A 15,813-nucleotide genomic window follows, 5' to 3' on the forward strand; every position below is an offset into this window, starting at 1 on the left:
AAATGTTAGACTTTAACGGTTGACTTGAGGAATTGGGTGAGTAAAATGTTAGACTTTAACGGTAATTTGAGGAATTGGGTGAGTAAAATGTTAGACTTTAACGGTTGATTTGAAGAATTGGGTGAGTAAAATGTTAGACTTTAACGGTTGACTTGAGGAATTGGGTGAGTAAAATGTTAGACTTTAACGGTAATTTGAGGAATTGGGTGAGTAAAATGTTAGACTTTAACGGTTGACTTGAGGAATTGGGTGAGTAAAATGTTAGACTTTAACGGTTGACTTGAGGAATTGGGTGAGTAAAATGTTAGACTTTAACGGTAATTTGAGGAATTGGGTGAGTAAAATGTTAGACTTTAACGGTGACTTGAGGAATTGGGTGAGTAAAATGTTAGACTTTAACGGTGATTTGAGGAATTGGGTGAGTAAAATGTTAGACTTTAACGGTGATTTGAGGAATTGGGTGAGTAAAATGTTCGACTTTAACAGTGATTTGAGGAATTGGGTGAGTAAAATGTTAGACTTTAACAGTGAATTGAGGAATTGGGTGAGTAAAATGTTGGCACTAGACTGTCGAATGTGTTGATTGTCAAACGCTAAAGGTCACGGAATAAATCTAACAAGATCAGGGTCACCATAACATTGACTACCCATTTGACCGACCCCACACACCGACGCCCACACTGACCCCACACATTAACCACAGACCAGACTGCCCACATACAGATCCCACCCACTGACCCCACACACAGACCCCACACACTGACCCCACACACAGACCCCACACACAGACCCCACACACTGACTCCACACACTGAGTTTACACACTGATCCACACTGACCCCACACACTGACCCACACACTGATCCCACAATTAACCACAGATCAGACTGCCCACACACCAATCTATTTATCACCATCCCACTTTACTGACATAAAAACCAATTACCTTTCTTAAAGTAAATTAAAACTTTCAGTTTATAGATTGGATTATTTTTAACTCAGGCCAGCAGACGGCTTGTTGTTATTGGCAGACGATTGTTACCTGAGTGAGGTCATATGAACATCACCATGCAGAAGTAGAAATATCAAAATGTTCAACGGGTTTTTAAAGAACATCACCATGCAGAAGTAGAAATATCAAAACGTCCAACGTGTTTTTAAAGAACATCACCATGCAGAAGTAGAAATATCAAAACGTCCAACGTGTTTTTAAAGAACATCACCATGCAGAAGTAGAAATATCAAAACGTCCAACGTGTTTTTAAAGAACATCACCATGCAGAAGTAGAAATATCAAAACGTCCAACGTGTTTTTAAAGAACATCACCATGCAGAAGTAGAAATATCAAAATGTCCAACGTGTTTTTAAAGAACATCACCATGCAGAAGTAGAAATATCAAAACGTCCAACGTGTTTTTAAAGAACATCACCATGCAGAAGTCGAAATATCAAAACGTCCAACGTGTTTTTAAAGAACATCACCATGCAGAAGTAGAAATATCAAAATGTCCAACGTGTTTTTAAAGAACATCACCATGCAGAAGTAGAAATATCAAAACGTCCAACGTGTTTTTAAAGAACATCGCCATGCAGAAGTAGAAATATCAAAACGTCCAACGCGTTTTTAAATCGCTGTTTGATAAATGTAAGAGTGGTGATTTTTTAAAGATACATTTTTCATTGACTTCAAGAAAACTCCAACGTTTGAGAGGATTTATGCCCCTCTCCCACCCCCCTGGATTAAAGGTTTTCTGTGTGCTATTTATAGCCCGACGCTCATGATTAATTCGTGATAATGTTAAACCTAAGCTGAAATATTTGCGAGAAACTCAATGTGTTTGATAACATGAGACCAGTGTCTTGACTATTTCTCTCCCTTGAAAGTTGAGAACTGAAAGTTGAAAAGTAAAAGCTGTAAGTTGAAAGCTGATGTTGAAAATTGAAAGTTGAAAGTTGGTACAGTTAAGTGGAAAACCATTTTCTGCCATGATACCGGAGCACGCGTTTGACGTCATAAGTTCAGAAACGCGTAAACTCCTTGTTGTCTAGATGAAACGGATGATTGTGTTTTTAATGTACAGACCAGCAGTTTAAAATAATTTAAGATTGTGTGTGTGAACGGTGAGGGGGGGGGGGGGAACCAACTAAATGGAAACCCAACAGATCATATTACGTGATGTTCTCTCCCCCACCCATGGTCTATTGTTGTGGAGGGGGGAGGGAGGATTATTGTCATCGCTACTCACCCCCCCCCCCTACCCAGGTGCTGATGAGAGGGTGAAAGGTCCCACTAGGGGCAGGGCGGGCGTGTTTTCCCCGGGAACTCTAGAAGGAGAGGGGTACTCACCAGCACAATGCACGTGTTTTTTACTGCCGGCTCCTGCCGTGGCTGGGTGCCCGAGGCACAGGCGGCTAATTGTGCCATTGTTCGACCCGATCCCTGCCTCATCGATCTGATTGATTTCTCCATCGACCTGTTTTTGTTAGCACTCCCCGCCTTGTGATTCCCCACACTCCAAAACGAGGTCAAGATGACCTAGTTTCTCCTTCGTGCCCACTGAAGCTAAGAGTTGCCCCAGGGGCGGGGAGACGGAGGGGACGGGACACAGTTATTCTAGTGGAATAAGCCGCAATATTCTGACACTAATAGGCGAGGGGGGGGAGGGGGGGAGGAAATGGCTCCGGGAATGTCCGCTAATGGCGGCGATTTCATTACGATTGGGAGGTTGCGCGTCTTTGTTAGCCAATAGAACGTCTCGACAGCTGATTTAAACTCGTGTCTGCACAAGATGGCTTTGTCTTTAACCCCATCTCCCCCTCCCCCTCCCTACATCCTGTCTCACACGACATAATAATTAAATATGACGTCTTGACAACATCCCCCACCCCCACACCCACCTCTCACATCCCCACCTCACACAACATAAACATAAATAAATAGCGTACATATTAATACATTGCGTAATGATGTAAACTTTTTCATTTTGTGTGTGACAAAGTACACACTGGTACTAGTAATATAGACACGTGCTCCATGTAGCCTACACATCAAGTTGTGTTCCATGTAGCCTACACGTCAGTGTTCCATGTAGCCTACACGTCACGTTGTGTTCCATGTACACATCACGTTGTGTTCCATGTAGCCTACACATCACGTCAGTGTTCCATGTAGCCTACACGTCACGTTGTGTTCCATGTAGCCTACACATCAGTGTTCCATGTAGCCTACACATCACGTGACGTGAGTGTTCCATCTAGCCTACACATCACGTTCTGTTCCATGTAGCCTACACATCACGTTGTGTTCCATGTAGCCTACTCATCAAGTTGTGTTCCATGTAGCCTACACGTCAGTGTTCCATGTACACATCACGCTGTGTTCCATGTAGCCTACACATCACGTTGTGTTCCATGTAGCCTACACATCACGCTGTGTTCCATGTAGCCTACACATCACGTTGTGTTCCATGTAGCCTACACATCACGTTGTGTTAATCTAGACTACACATCATGTTGTGTTCCATGTAGCCTACACATCACGCTGTGTTCCATGTAGCCTACACATCACGTTGTGTTCCATGTAGCCTACACATCACACTGTGTTCTATGTAGCCTACACATCACGTTGTGTTCCATGTAGCCTACACATCACGTTGTGTTCCATGTAGCCTACACATCACACTGTGTTCCATGTAGCCTACATATCACTCGACTCGTCAAACGGTCTACTCACATTTGTCAAAACACCCAGCGAACCAGCCTTTGTTTATGTCCAACGTCTATCAATCCCCCCCCTCTCTTGATGTATACCCCTCCCCCTCCCCTTGATGTACCCCCCCTCCCCCTCCCCCTGACGTACCAGACCCCTGCCCACACGTCCAACCTGCCAGCCCGGCTTACTTCCACCTAGCTGCTCTCTTTCATCCCAGTCGTCTGCTGGACTCAATCAGCAGACGACCCTCACAGGGAGACCGTTCTATCGCGACATGACGTCACAGGTTCACACCGCCTGACGTCACAGTCCCACATCGCACGTGCATATCTGAGCCGTTGTACGGTAACCACGTGACCTGCAGTTTTCTACCAAATGACCTCAGGTGTAATCACTCACAGTCACAAATACTGAGTACTCTCCATCTCTCTCTCTTCCTCTCTCATTCACTCACCCAGGTAAAATGTTATGAGTGTTAGAACGAATCCCTCCTAGAATGCCTCTCCTGTGTCTCCCAGGACCCCCCTCCCCACCCCCCCCCCCCCGTCCCCAGGTGGACGTCAATTAGCTGTCAGATGTCCGTCAGCCCTGAAGCTTGATTAGACGTGACCTATATCTGGAGCGGCCGAGGTGGGGGAGGAGAGGGGGAGCTATACATTTCCCTATAGATGTCTTGCTTCAACAAAGGAGAGGAACTGTCAGCTAAATTTATTTTAACAGTCGCAGGGGACTTAACTGTGTCGCTTCTTCATAGGGGACGTAACTTCTTTGGAGAAAACAGTTTCTCAAATCGCGCCCCCTTCCCTATTACTTTCCATGTCCAAGTTTTAAAATAACTTAAAACACCAAAGTTACTCTTCACTAAAATTGCTCATTGATTGCCATAAAATTGGGCGAGACCTAATTTATTGTGGAAGGAAAACTATTTTAAAAATTCTCATGTAAATCATGTAAATGTATGGCTCCTCTATGTAAATGTATGGCTCCTCTATGTAAATGTATGGCTCCTCTCTGTAAATGTATGACTCCTCTATGTAAATCTATGACGCCACATTCCTTGATGACGCCGTCACTCAGTTTTAGTGTCATCATTAACCCCTTCATGCCCATGGCCTGTGTTTTTATGGTCACTGTGTGTGTGTGTCGTTGACCGAGTATGTATGTGCTGTGTGTATGTGAGCATTTATGTGTGCGTTGAAATGTTTGCATGTGTGTCACTTTGACCTAAACATTTACCTACAGTAGCTGCTGGTTGGTTGTGTGTGTGTAGGGGGTGGGGTGGTAGTTGGAGGTGGTGGGGGGGGGGGGGGTAAGTAAACAGATGTGATATCAATAGAGACGGCGACAGGGGTGTGAAGCTTCCCTGCCCTAGGGTGTGGGGTCCGGATGGGAGAGGAGGGTGTGGGGTCTGGGTGGGGAGGGAGGGTGTGGGGTCCGGTGGGGAGGGAGGGTGTGTCCGGTCCCCTGACACACGGATGTCCACTTGTTGCTACAGCTGGTCACACCTCGACTGTTACCTGTCAGTCTCAGCTGTTAGGTGCCATTTTGGGGGTGGTGTGACGTCACCGACAAGGGCAGAGTGACGTAATTATCGGGAGTTGACGCAGTTATCGAGAGGGTATGTAGGGAGGGTGGCCAGTCAGTCAGTGACCAACAGATGGTATCTACCTGGCCAGGTATTCCTGGATGTGGACTAGCGCTTCTGTTCTGATACACGCTGGAAGTAGGTAAACTATCGTATGTTGACGTGTAAAGTATGCTATGATTAATTAGGCCTTATGTTAATTATAGTTTATCATGTTTACGATGTAGCTACAGAACAACATTACCCCCCTCCTTCGCCGTTAGTGAATTGTTTGCTGAAGGTGTTGTCTGTTTACATAGATGACACCGTTCTGACCTCATGTGTGTACATACACCTGCTGACTCGTGTCACGTGATTGGTGTACAAGTGTGTACACGTTTATTTTTAACCGTGAGTACAACCTGCACGAGCCGACATGCGCCGTTTGTTTACTCGCAGGTAGGATTAGGCTCTAATCCGTTAATCCGCTGTCGATGTGTTAAACGAGGAATCTCCAGCTCAAAATATGTCGGGTCACCTTGACCGTGTCAGTGTGTGTGTGTGTGTGCATGTGTTTGTGTGCATGTGTTTGTGTGTGTGTGTGTGTGTGTGAGCAAGTCACGTGACACAGTGCGTGCTAAAAGCCCATGATTATACAGTTTTAGCATAGTTAAATAAATTGCGTCTGGCGTCTCAATCATATTATTACATTATAATTTTGGTGCCCCCTCTGAAAATAATTAAACAATCAATTAACTTAATAAAACTAATTACATTCAAATAATACATGATCTTCCACTTAATAGGCCTACAATCTTTTTTTTTTTTTGGAACAAGAAAAATGATTGAATGACAAACAAAACAAACTTTGTATTACTAGCAAAATCACCATAAAATAATGTTTAAAGACTGATATATTGGCCTCAAGAAAATGGGATGAGTTGTCGGCATTGGTGACGTCACACATGTAATTAACGAATGATGGGAAGCATGTCTGATTTAGCTGACCACGCTCAATTAACATTATCTGTGTTATCTGTGTTTGAGTGTCGAGACAAGGACAGATTTGTGAGCATTTGCTGCTGGTAATGACAAGCAATAAATTACTCTGATGCAAGGGAGATTATACAATCTTCATTTTTGTGTTCATTTACATCAAAGGGAGATAAACACGAAAAAGAATTCTAAGAATTGTTAATGGACTTTTTATAAGTTATTCAACACAACACTAAATAACTTACAGTATTTGAGTAAACATCTGGTTTACAACGCGGTGACCTTTGAACTAGCGGTCACTAACCCCATTAAAAATAAACACAATGTACTTTCATTACGTAGCAAATGATTGCTACATGACAAAGTCCACAATTAGCAACAACATTGGTTAAAGTCGTATTTGTTATTTAGTTTTTAACGAAAGGACTTTCTGTTGGTGACATGACTTTACACAAATTACCCTCTCCCCAATTTAAAACGTATCATGTCCCCCATCAGACTTTCCCCGACCCCAAAAAACCAATGTCCCCCATCAAGTTGACCCCGACCCCAAATCCCCACTACACCACTCCTACAGCCCGTATCACGTGACATGTCTTACCTCCACAGAGCATCCGGCTAGACAACATCGGAGAGCGGCTGACGGTGCCGGAGTCGTACGAGCGCTGGTTCTCCCGGACGGGCCAGTGCGCCGTGTGCCAGACGCCGATCGGCCAGCTGAAGCAGGAAGCCGTGGCTATGATCCAGTCCATTCAGCTGGCCCAGACCACGGCTACAGCCGGCAGCATCCCCTCGCTCGTCGGCTCGTGCGGGCTCGTACCCCAGCACAAGAACAAGTGGGTGCTTTTTAAAGTTGTTTTCTGTACCTAAACCTACTTTATCTTTTGTTGTTTTGTATTGATATATAAAAACAGCGTTAGAAAGAAATTACCGTACTTATTATATTAAAACACGAAACATTATTATATCATTACATTTTAAAAACGTTTTTGTGGGGCGAAATGAAAATCGATAGTTGCTAGCGTTACAACGTAATTACTCAGTGTTTGATTTTAATTAGTACAATTTTCTCTTTGAATAGAATATAACAAAAAATTATTAGCTTCTCTTGCGTCTACAAAATAATCAAGGGGAACAACCGTGGTTACAAAAAAGTTATTCTCATTTCTGCAGTAGCGTCCCTTTGATAAGAGGTTTACGAAGTTTTTGTTTTTAATTACATTTATGATATTCTTTATTACATTATTAATTAGGCCTACATTTTTATTTGCCCTATAATAAAAAGAGATTTTGAACCTTGTTGTAAAATTATGAAAAAAATAAATAAATAACTGAAAACAGATTTATAATTAAAAAAAATCATACAATGTTGTTATTTCCTCAAGGGAGGTAACCTAAAAATAAGTCAAATATTTTAAAATTATTTCGATTGTGTCCCTTACATCTGCTTTCAACTGACAGAAATACCAAACTTTATTAAACAACAGCCGAGGCTGCAAGTAATGGTGTAATAATGGTTATGTAATAGTTATGTAATGGTCATGTAATGACCCTGTAATGGTTATGTAATGGTCCCGTTATCCGATGTCACAATAGCTTTGGTCTTTCTGTGTTTTCTCATATTTTCCTTTATAAAAAAATGTCATCTTGTTAGAAATATTCATGTGGTGGATCCTGCACATCTGATACAACACAGCAGTGTGAGTTTAACAATCTATCAACAATCCATGTAACGTTATGTAACATTTCCACATTACGCCATAACCCATATTATAATGTAACATACCGAGAACATACATGTCCCTCTCGAACAAATCCTTCGATAACCAACAAAACAGGAATATTGTGTTTCGAGTTTTGGGATGGCACAGTATTTAGGGCAGCGTTTGATGTGGCAGTGTTTGATGGGGCAGTGTTTGATGTGGCAGTGTTTGATGGGCAGTGTTTGATGGGGCAGTGTTTGATGGGGCAGTGTTTGATGGGCAGTGTTTGATGGGGCAGTGTTTGATGAAGCAGTGTTTGATGGGGCAGTGTTTGATGGGGCAGTGTTTGATGGGGCATGGGGCAGTGTTTGATGGGGCAGTGTTTGATGGGGCAGTGTTTGATGGGGCAGTGTTTGATGGGGCAGTGTTTGATGGGGCATGGGGCAGTGTTTGATGGGGCAGTGTTTGATGGGGCAGTGTTTGATGGGGCATGGGGCAGTGTTTGATGGGGCAGTGTTTGATGGGGCAGTGTTTGATGGGGCATGGGGCAGTGTTTGATGGGGCAGTGTTTAGGGCAGTGTTTGATGGGGCAGTGTTTGATGGGGCAGTGTTTGATGGGGCAGTGTTTGATGGGGCAGTGTTTGATGGGGCAGTGTTTGATGGGGCAGTGTTTGATGTGGCATGGGGCAGTGTTTGATGGGGCAGTGTTTAGGGCAGTGTTTGATGGGGCAGTGTTTGATGGGGCAGTGTTTGATGGGGCAGTGTTTGATGGGGCAGTGTTTAGGGCAGTGTTTGATGGGGCAGTGTTTGATGGGGCAGTGTTTGATGGGCAGTGTTTGATGGGCAGTGTTTGATGGGGCAGTGTTTGATGGGGCAGTGTTTGATGGGCAGTGTTTGATGGGCAGTGTTTGATGGGGCAGTGTTTAGGGCAGTGTTTGATGGGGCAGTGTTTGATGGGGCAGTGTTTGATAAGGCAGTGTTTGGTGGGGCAGTGTTTGATGGGGCAGTGTTTGGTGGGGCAGTGTTTGATGGGGCAGTGTTTGAGGGGGCAGTGTTTGATGGGGCATGGGGCAGTGTTTGATGGGGCAGTGTTTGATGGGGCAGTGTTTGATGGGCAGTGTTTGATGGGGCAGTGTTTGATGGGGCAGTGTTTGATGGGGCAGTGTTTGATGGGGCAGTGTTTGATGGGGCAGTGTTTGATGGGGCAGTGTTTGATGGGGCAGTGTTTGATGGGGCAGTGTTTGATGGGGCAGTGTTTGATGGGGCAGTGTTTGATGGGGCAGTGTTTGATGGGGCAGTGTTTGATGGGGCAGTGTTTGATGGGCAGTGTTTGATGGGGCAGTGTTTGATGGGGCAGTGTTTGATGGGGCAGTGTTTGATGGGGCAGTGTTTAGGGCAGTGTTTGATGGGGCAGTGTTTGAGGGGGCAGTGTTTGATGGGGCATGGGGCAGTGTTTGATGGGGCAGTGCTTGATGGGGCAGTGTTTGATGGGGCAGTGTTTGATGGGGCATGGGGCAGTGTTTGATGCAGGTCCTTAACTGTTGTGGATATTTTGAAAAAAAATATCATGTTAGCGAAAGTGTTGTGGGTCTCTACCAGGACCAAAGATTATAACAAAACAACAAACTACCACGTCACCAATGTCATAAATTACTTGTGTTATATACACGCACGATCCCTCATTAGGTTAAGAACTTTAACCTGTGTAAGGGAGAGGATATTTATGTGTGTGTATGTGTGTGTGTGTGTTCTTGTGTCTATATGTGTGAATGGGATGTGTGAGCCCCCACCCCACCCCATCCCCCGTCTAATGCCATCCAAATAGTCAACCACACTAAGAAGCAGTTACGTTTCCTATCCTTGGTCAAATCTCGTCCAGTCACGTCGCGTGGCGAGAGAGAGCGAGAGCTTGTGGCTACTCCCGCGATCATGTTTGTTAGGCAAGTTTGGGTATGTCTGGCAGCTAATCAGCTGGTTACCACGTGACGACCATGCTAATGACCGGCACACAAATGAAGATAGGAAATAAGTTACTGACCGCTGGGGGGGGGGGGGTAGGTCGATTTACTGTGGGTCACTGAATAAATGAAATAGGAAGGAGAGGGAGGTTGATTTTTGTGTAGGGGATTAAGATAATCTTTGTTGATTATGTGGATAACCATACAATTGAGACACATGATATAATCTTACACACAAACATTATTTTTAACGACTTTTTAAAAATATTCACAACTAAAGTTTTATAACGGATATTAACTGCGGTTGTAAAATGTATATCAAAATCTAGTGATGTATAACGGATATCCAAAGCACAGCTAATGTTGGATATCCACAGCACAGCTAATGTTGTATAATGGATATCCACATCTAGTGTTGTATAATGGTATCCACTGCTAATACTATATAACGAAACTATTAAAGTTGACCAATGGAGCAATGGTGGAAATCTGTGAAAGCTGGCCAGTGCAACATCCTCGTTAAACCAAGCTGTTAGTGCGTCCTATGACTTTTTGTTGTTTCTGCTTGTCTAAGCCTCCACCCACTCCTCTGTTGCAGGTTCACCAACAGAAAGCCTCCACTAAGCCCCTATGCATCTTCTCCATCCATGCCTTTAGCAGCCCAAGCCCAAGCCTACCTAGAGCAGAACGTGAGGGCTTACATCAACCCCAAGAAGTACTCGATGGTAAGTTTAAAATGGGCTTCTGTGTGGTGGGGGTGGGGGGTGGGGGTGGTAAGTTAATAATGGGCTTCTGTATGGTGGGGGGGGGGGGCGGTGGTAAGTTTAAAATGGGCGTCTTTATGGTAGGAAGGGGAGGGGGGCTGCATTCAGTTGTTGATTTTGGGTTTCTGTGATGAGAGGTGTGTGTATGTGTGTGTAAGAGAAAGAGAGGGAGAGCTGGGGAGGGGGTGGTGGTGTAGGAAACCTAATCAGCATGTGATTAAAGAATATTGAGACCAAAAGTCGATAGATTATTGATTTGCTGTGTGAAATAATCAACAGTTGGGTGGTCCCTCATTCCTGCAATCCTTGAGACATCCCCTCACCAAAAGCCTTGAGACATCCCCTCACCAAAAGCCTTGAGACATCCCCTCACTAGTATCTTTGAGAGATCCCCTCAACACACTCTTTGAGATATTCCCTCACCAAGATTCTGTGACATCAGCTAGACAATAATAAATTCATCCCGCTCAGGACAATCTTTAAGACCCCCCCCCCCCCACCTCCACCCCACACCTACTTAACCAAATCAGACACTTACCAACTACCCTACAAGTTTTATTACTTAAAAAATGTGCTATAAATAAACATAAAACGTCTGACGTCACCTACTCCGGCCCACCACACACCACAACCCCACTCACGTGCATGCACTGACCGCAATCAAGTTCATAATTGGTCCCATCACGGTCGATCTCTAGACCCGCTTTAGTCACATATATTTACAACCTACCCCTCCCCCTCACCCGCGGAGATAGACATTCTGGCATCGGTTCCAGGGTGCTTTAATAAGCCGCTGGACACAATGGATGCTGATTGCCTGGTTTTTATTTCTGCTCCAAAATTGGGCGCGGCCCTCTTGGGCGTGGAGCGATGGGGGGCTCTACGATAAAACAGGGCAGAGAAAGGCAATAAAACGGGGCAGAGAAAGGCACTAAAGCCGTTACATTCCTCGTGCCCATTCAGAGGTGCTAGTCGGGGGTCAGGGGTCAAAGATTGCAGCCATTTTACCCGGCCCCTGAGATGAAAATGACGGCAATGAATGCCGCACACCCGAGCCTGAGTCTGCTCGTAAAAGTTGAGGTCGTTAGCGGGATCTACGGGATGAAATCAGAAAACTGCTCACACGCCGGTCCAGCCAATAAGACATCGGCTAGCTTGATATTATCGCCCTGCGTAGACCAGCTTTGCATAGTTCCATTACGTAGGAGCAGGAAATAGAGACGAGGGGAAATAATTCAAACATTAAAAAAAAAAATAAGCGTTATATTTTCTCAGCATCTAATCCAGGTTTAGAATTGTCCTGTCCATATTTAAAACTTTTTTCACATTAATCAAACGGGACATGATCTGTACAAAAAATAGATCAGCTCTAAACTTGGAATATTACTTGGCTGCATGCGTACATCGAGCCGGTATACATTCAGTCAGCTGGTCGGTATACATCCGGTCAGCTGGTCGGTATACATCCGGTCAGCTGGTCGGTATACATCCGGTCAGCTGGTCGGTATACATCCGATCAGCTGGTCGGACAAACTGGATTGGTGAGTTATGTCCCCTTACTGTAAGGGAGTTAATTTAGTCAATCTGTTGGGTCCTCACATACATGTTGAAGATAGTATCGTTACACCAACTTAAGGTAGCGTGGTCATTTGACATCACTCCTTTTTATTTTATTGTCTTTTGTTGTCACGTGGTTAGTGTGCACGTGGTTTGTTCACGTGACTCACTTCGATCAGCCAATCAAACCCAAAAAGCAGGAAATCGATACCAAATCGATTGATCTGGTATCGAGTTGCCGCCCCTGCCGCTAATTACGTCTGGACGTCTTTGAGTCATCAAGTCTGATTGTTGTCGTCCGGCAATCGTCCGGCTAATTAAATTACAGTAATCAAGGGGATAGTTAAGCCATCTAATTACGTCATGAAGGCTCTACCATATCGGAGCTTAGCCGGAATTCGGAGCTAACAAAATATGGTTGTGTGAATCAGCTTTATGGCTACCTCGCCTGTGTACTAGCCTTATGGCTACCTCGCCTGTGTACTAGCCTTGTGGCTACCTCGCCTGTGTACTAGCCTTGTGGCTACCTCGCCTATGTACTAGCCTTATGGCTACCTCGCCTATGTACTAGCCTTATGGCTACCTGTTGACACCAGCTTTATGGCTACCTTGCCTGTAAGAATCAGCATAAAGAATATCTTGGGTCCTGAGCGCAGCTGTAGTTCACCAGATTTATCTTAGCTTTGTACTGGACGGTTCTCACTCTAGCATGCCCTGGGCCCACATTGCCGGGGTCCTAACTTGTTGCAGCAATACGGCACACATACTTCAGTCAATGTAGCACCCATACTTCAGTCAATGTAGCACCCATACTTCAGTCAATATAGCACCCATACTTCAGTCAATATAGCACACATACTTCAGTCAATGTAGCACCCATACTTCAGTCAATGTAGCCGCATACATTAGTCAATATAACACCCATACTTCAGTCAATATAGCACCCATATTTCGGTCAATATAGCACCCATACTTCAGTCAATATAGCACCCATACTTCAGTCAATATAGCACCCATACTTCAGTCAATATAGCACCCATACTTCAGTCAATGTAGCACCCATACCTCAGTCAATGTAGCACCCATACCTCAGTCAATGTAGCACCCATACTTCAGTCAATATAGCACCCATACTTCAGTCAATATAGCACCCATACCTCAGTCAATGTAGCACCCATACCTCAGTCAATGTAGCACCCATACTTTAGTCAATATAGCACCCATACTTTAGTCAATATAGCACCCATCATTCTACAATACGTCACCTATACTTAAGTCAACACCACGACAAGACTTAAGTTAATACGCTACATCAGTCAACTTAAAACTATTTTAGTCTAGACTTTGAGAAAACAAATTTTTAATATAAAAGTAAAGGAAAAAAAACTAAACAAAGAGATCAATTTGTATTTTTTTAAAACAATTCACCAAAATATTTTTTTTTACCTCCGCTTGCCTTTCTCCCAGTTGTCGTTTTTTTTGTGACTAGATAAGTCATTTTTTTTATCATCGAAAGTTTTTTTAATGTATTACTATCACTCCACATTGCTTCCAACATCCACCCCAATCCACCCAACCCTCCCTCCCCACCCTCGGTCGTCCCCTGGGTTCAATAAGCCATAAAAACCATGAATATATAAGAGAATGACCAGGGCCCACCGAGGCGCTCTCATCACTTGCGGTTATCTAACTTGACAAGGGAAAGAACTTGTCCCTGGCTCTAACCGTATTGATTTTTCTTTGATTGAAATCTTGCCGCTCGGCCTCTCGCACCTCCGCGTGTATTTGTCTACCCGTCTATTCTTGGAGTCGCCGTAAAAATTCCTTTCCCACATTTTCAGCAGTTCTGGTGCCCTATGGTGCTCAAATATTTGGCGCACGGCGGCGCGCAAAATTAGTTGGGTTTATGTACAGGTAGAAGTCGCTGAGTGCAAAAATTAACTCAGAAAAAGGAAAAAAAAAACACGGATTAACTAACCAAACTAATTTTCAGGCTCGACCCCCCCCCCCCCCCACCCCCACCCCAAATGTTAAGGAAAAGTTTTAATGACGTCAACCATGTCGAAATAGCATCCCTCGTGTTATGTCTATTGTTCATCGAATGAATATGGTAATCGATATTTTATAAATTAGGTCACATAATGAAAATTTGAACCTAGAAATCAACGTCAGTCTAGTTTTGTCTTGTGTGCAGGAAATTGGACTTGAAATATTTCTCATTTACACACACGCATTTAATTCGCATTCATCTAATTGAAAAAAAAAATACTGCCCGTCGATTATCTCCCCTGGGCAATCAAACGGATTTTTAAATACCCGAAACATTTGACAGAGCTTGTTTCAATGGGGAGGGGGGGGGGGGGAGCTCCACCGCTCACCCACACACACCACACACAGTGTTTCTATTTTAGTCAGGCACCTAAAGGTGGTTAAATGTGCGGATATAACAGTGGTGGGAAAATTAAATTCGAGTAATGTCCTTGTAGTTGAAAAACAGCTAAATATAGAAAAACAGCTAAATATAGAAAAACAGCTAAATATAGAAAAACAGCTAAATATAGAAAAACAGCTAAATATAGCTCATCAACTTACGGTTGTCCCGCGAGATATTGCAGTGACGTAAGATCTACGTAACAGAGGAGCTGAGCAATATTTGATAACGTAGTTAGACACGTCTGGAACTGGTCAAAGACTGCCCGGCTTTCAGGAGGCTCTCCAGACAAATTGATTCCCGCTGCTGAGTAGGTCAAGGCCATTGAGTCCATCTGTACAACAGTAGGCGGAAGTCGAGAGGTCAGCTGTCAAGGCCATTGAGTCCATCTGTACAACAGTAGGCGGAAGTCGAGAGGTCAGCTGTCAAGGCCATTTAGTTCATCTGTACAACAGTAGGTGGAAGTCGAGAGGTCAGCTGTCAAGGCCATTGAGTCCATCTGTACAACAGTAGGCGGAAGTCGAGAGGTCAGCGAGTTATAGCTCTACGAGAGGGGTCAGGGGTCAGAGAGTTATCGCACCAACACAGGGGTTAGATGTCATCCTAGCGTATCACTGTGACGTCAGTTCTTACAAGGCTAGGGGTAGGAGAATTGGAAGGTTCGAAACTAACATGGCGATGGCTGTTCTGGAGTAACTCTGTACGTAATACGTACCTCTGTACACATTTGGTACCTCTGTACACATTTGGTACCACATTTGGTACATCTGTACACATTTGGTACCTCTGCATTTGGTAGATATGTACGAACTTGCTACCTCTGTGTACAACTGTCACCTCCACACATCAAGACACACAGAAACCTGATAGATATTTCTCATGACTGTTCCAACCTACTCCCCAAAACTTGATGCCAGTTCCAACCTACTCCCCAAAACTTTATGCCAGTTCCAACCTACTCCCCAAAACTTGATGCCAGTTCCAACCTACTCCCCAAAACTTGATGCCAGTTCCAACCTACTCCCCAAAACTTTATGCCAGTTCCAATCTACTCCCCAAAACTTGATGCCAGTTCCAACCTACTCCCCAAAACTTGATGCCAGTCCCAATCTACTCCCCAAAACTTC

At 44.2% G+C, this 15,813-nt stretch overlaps 1 protein-coding gene across 3 annotated transcripts in view; it reads left to right on the forward strand.

The window, feature by feature from the left end:
* The window catches only part of LOC131953407 (kinesin-like protein KIF26B), a 183,052-nt gene that overhangs the window by 37,631 nt on the left and 129,608 nt on the right, over window positions 1–15,813 (forward strand). For all 3 annotated transcript variants that reach the window (XM_059316569.1, XM_059316571.1, XM_059316570.1), the window contains exons 5-6: window positions 6,883–7,109; window positions 10,533–10,659. In XM_059316569.1, the coding sequence (XP_059172552.1) occupies window positions 6,883–7,109; window positions 10,533–10,659 (354 nt within the window). The remainder of the gene's footprint in view (window positions 1–6,882; window positions 7,110–10,532; window positions 10,660–15,813) is intronic.

Source organism: Physella acuta, unplaced genomic scaffold (assembly GCF_028476545.2).
Source record: "Physella acuta isolate Inbredline_101_S28 unplaced genomic scaffold, ASM2847654v3 ptg000920l, whole genome shotgun sequence".
In the NCBI taxonomy this organism is placed as follows: Eukaryota; Metazoa; Mollusca; class Gastropoda; family Physidae; genus Physella; species Physella acuta.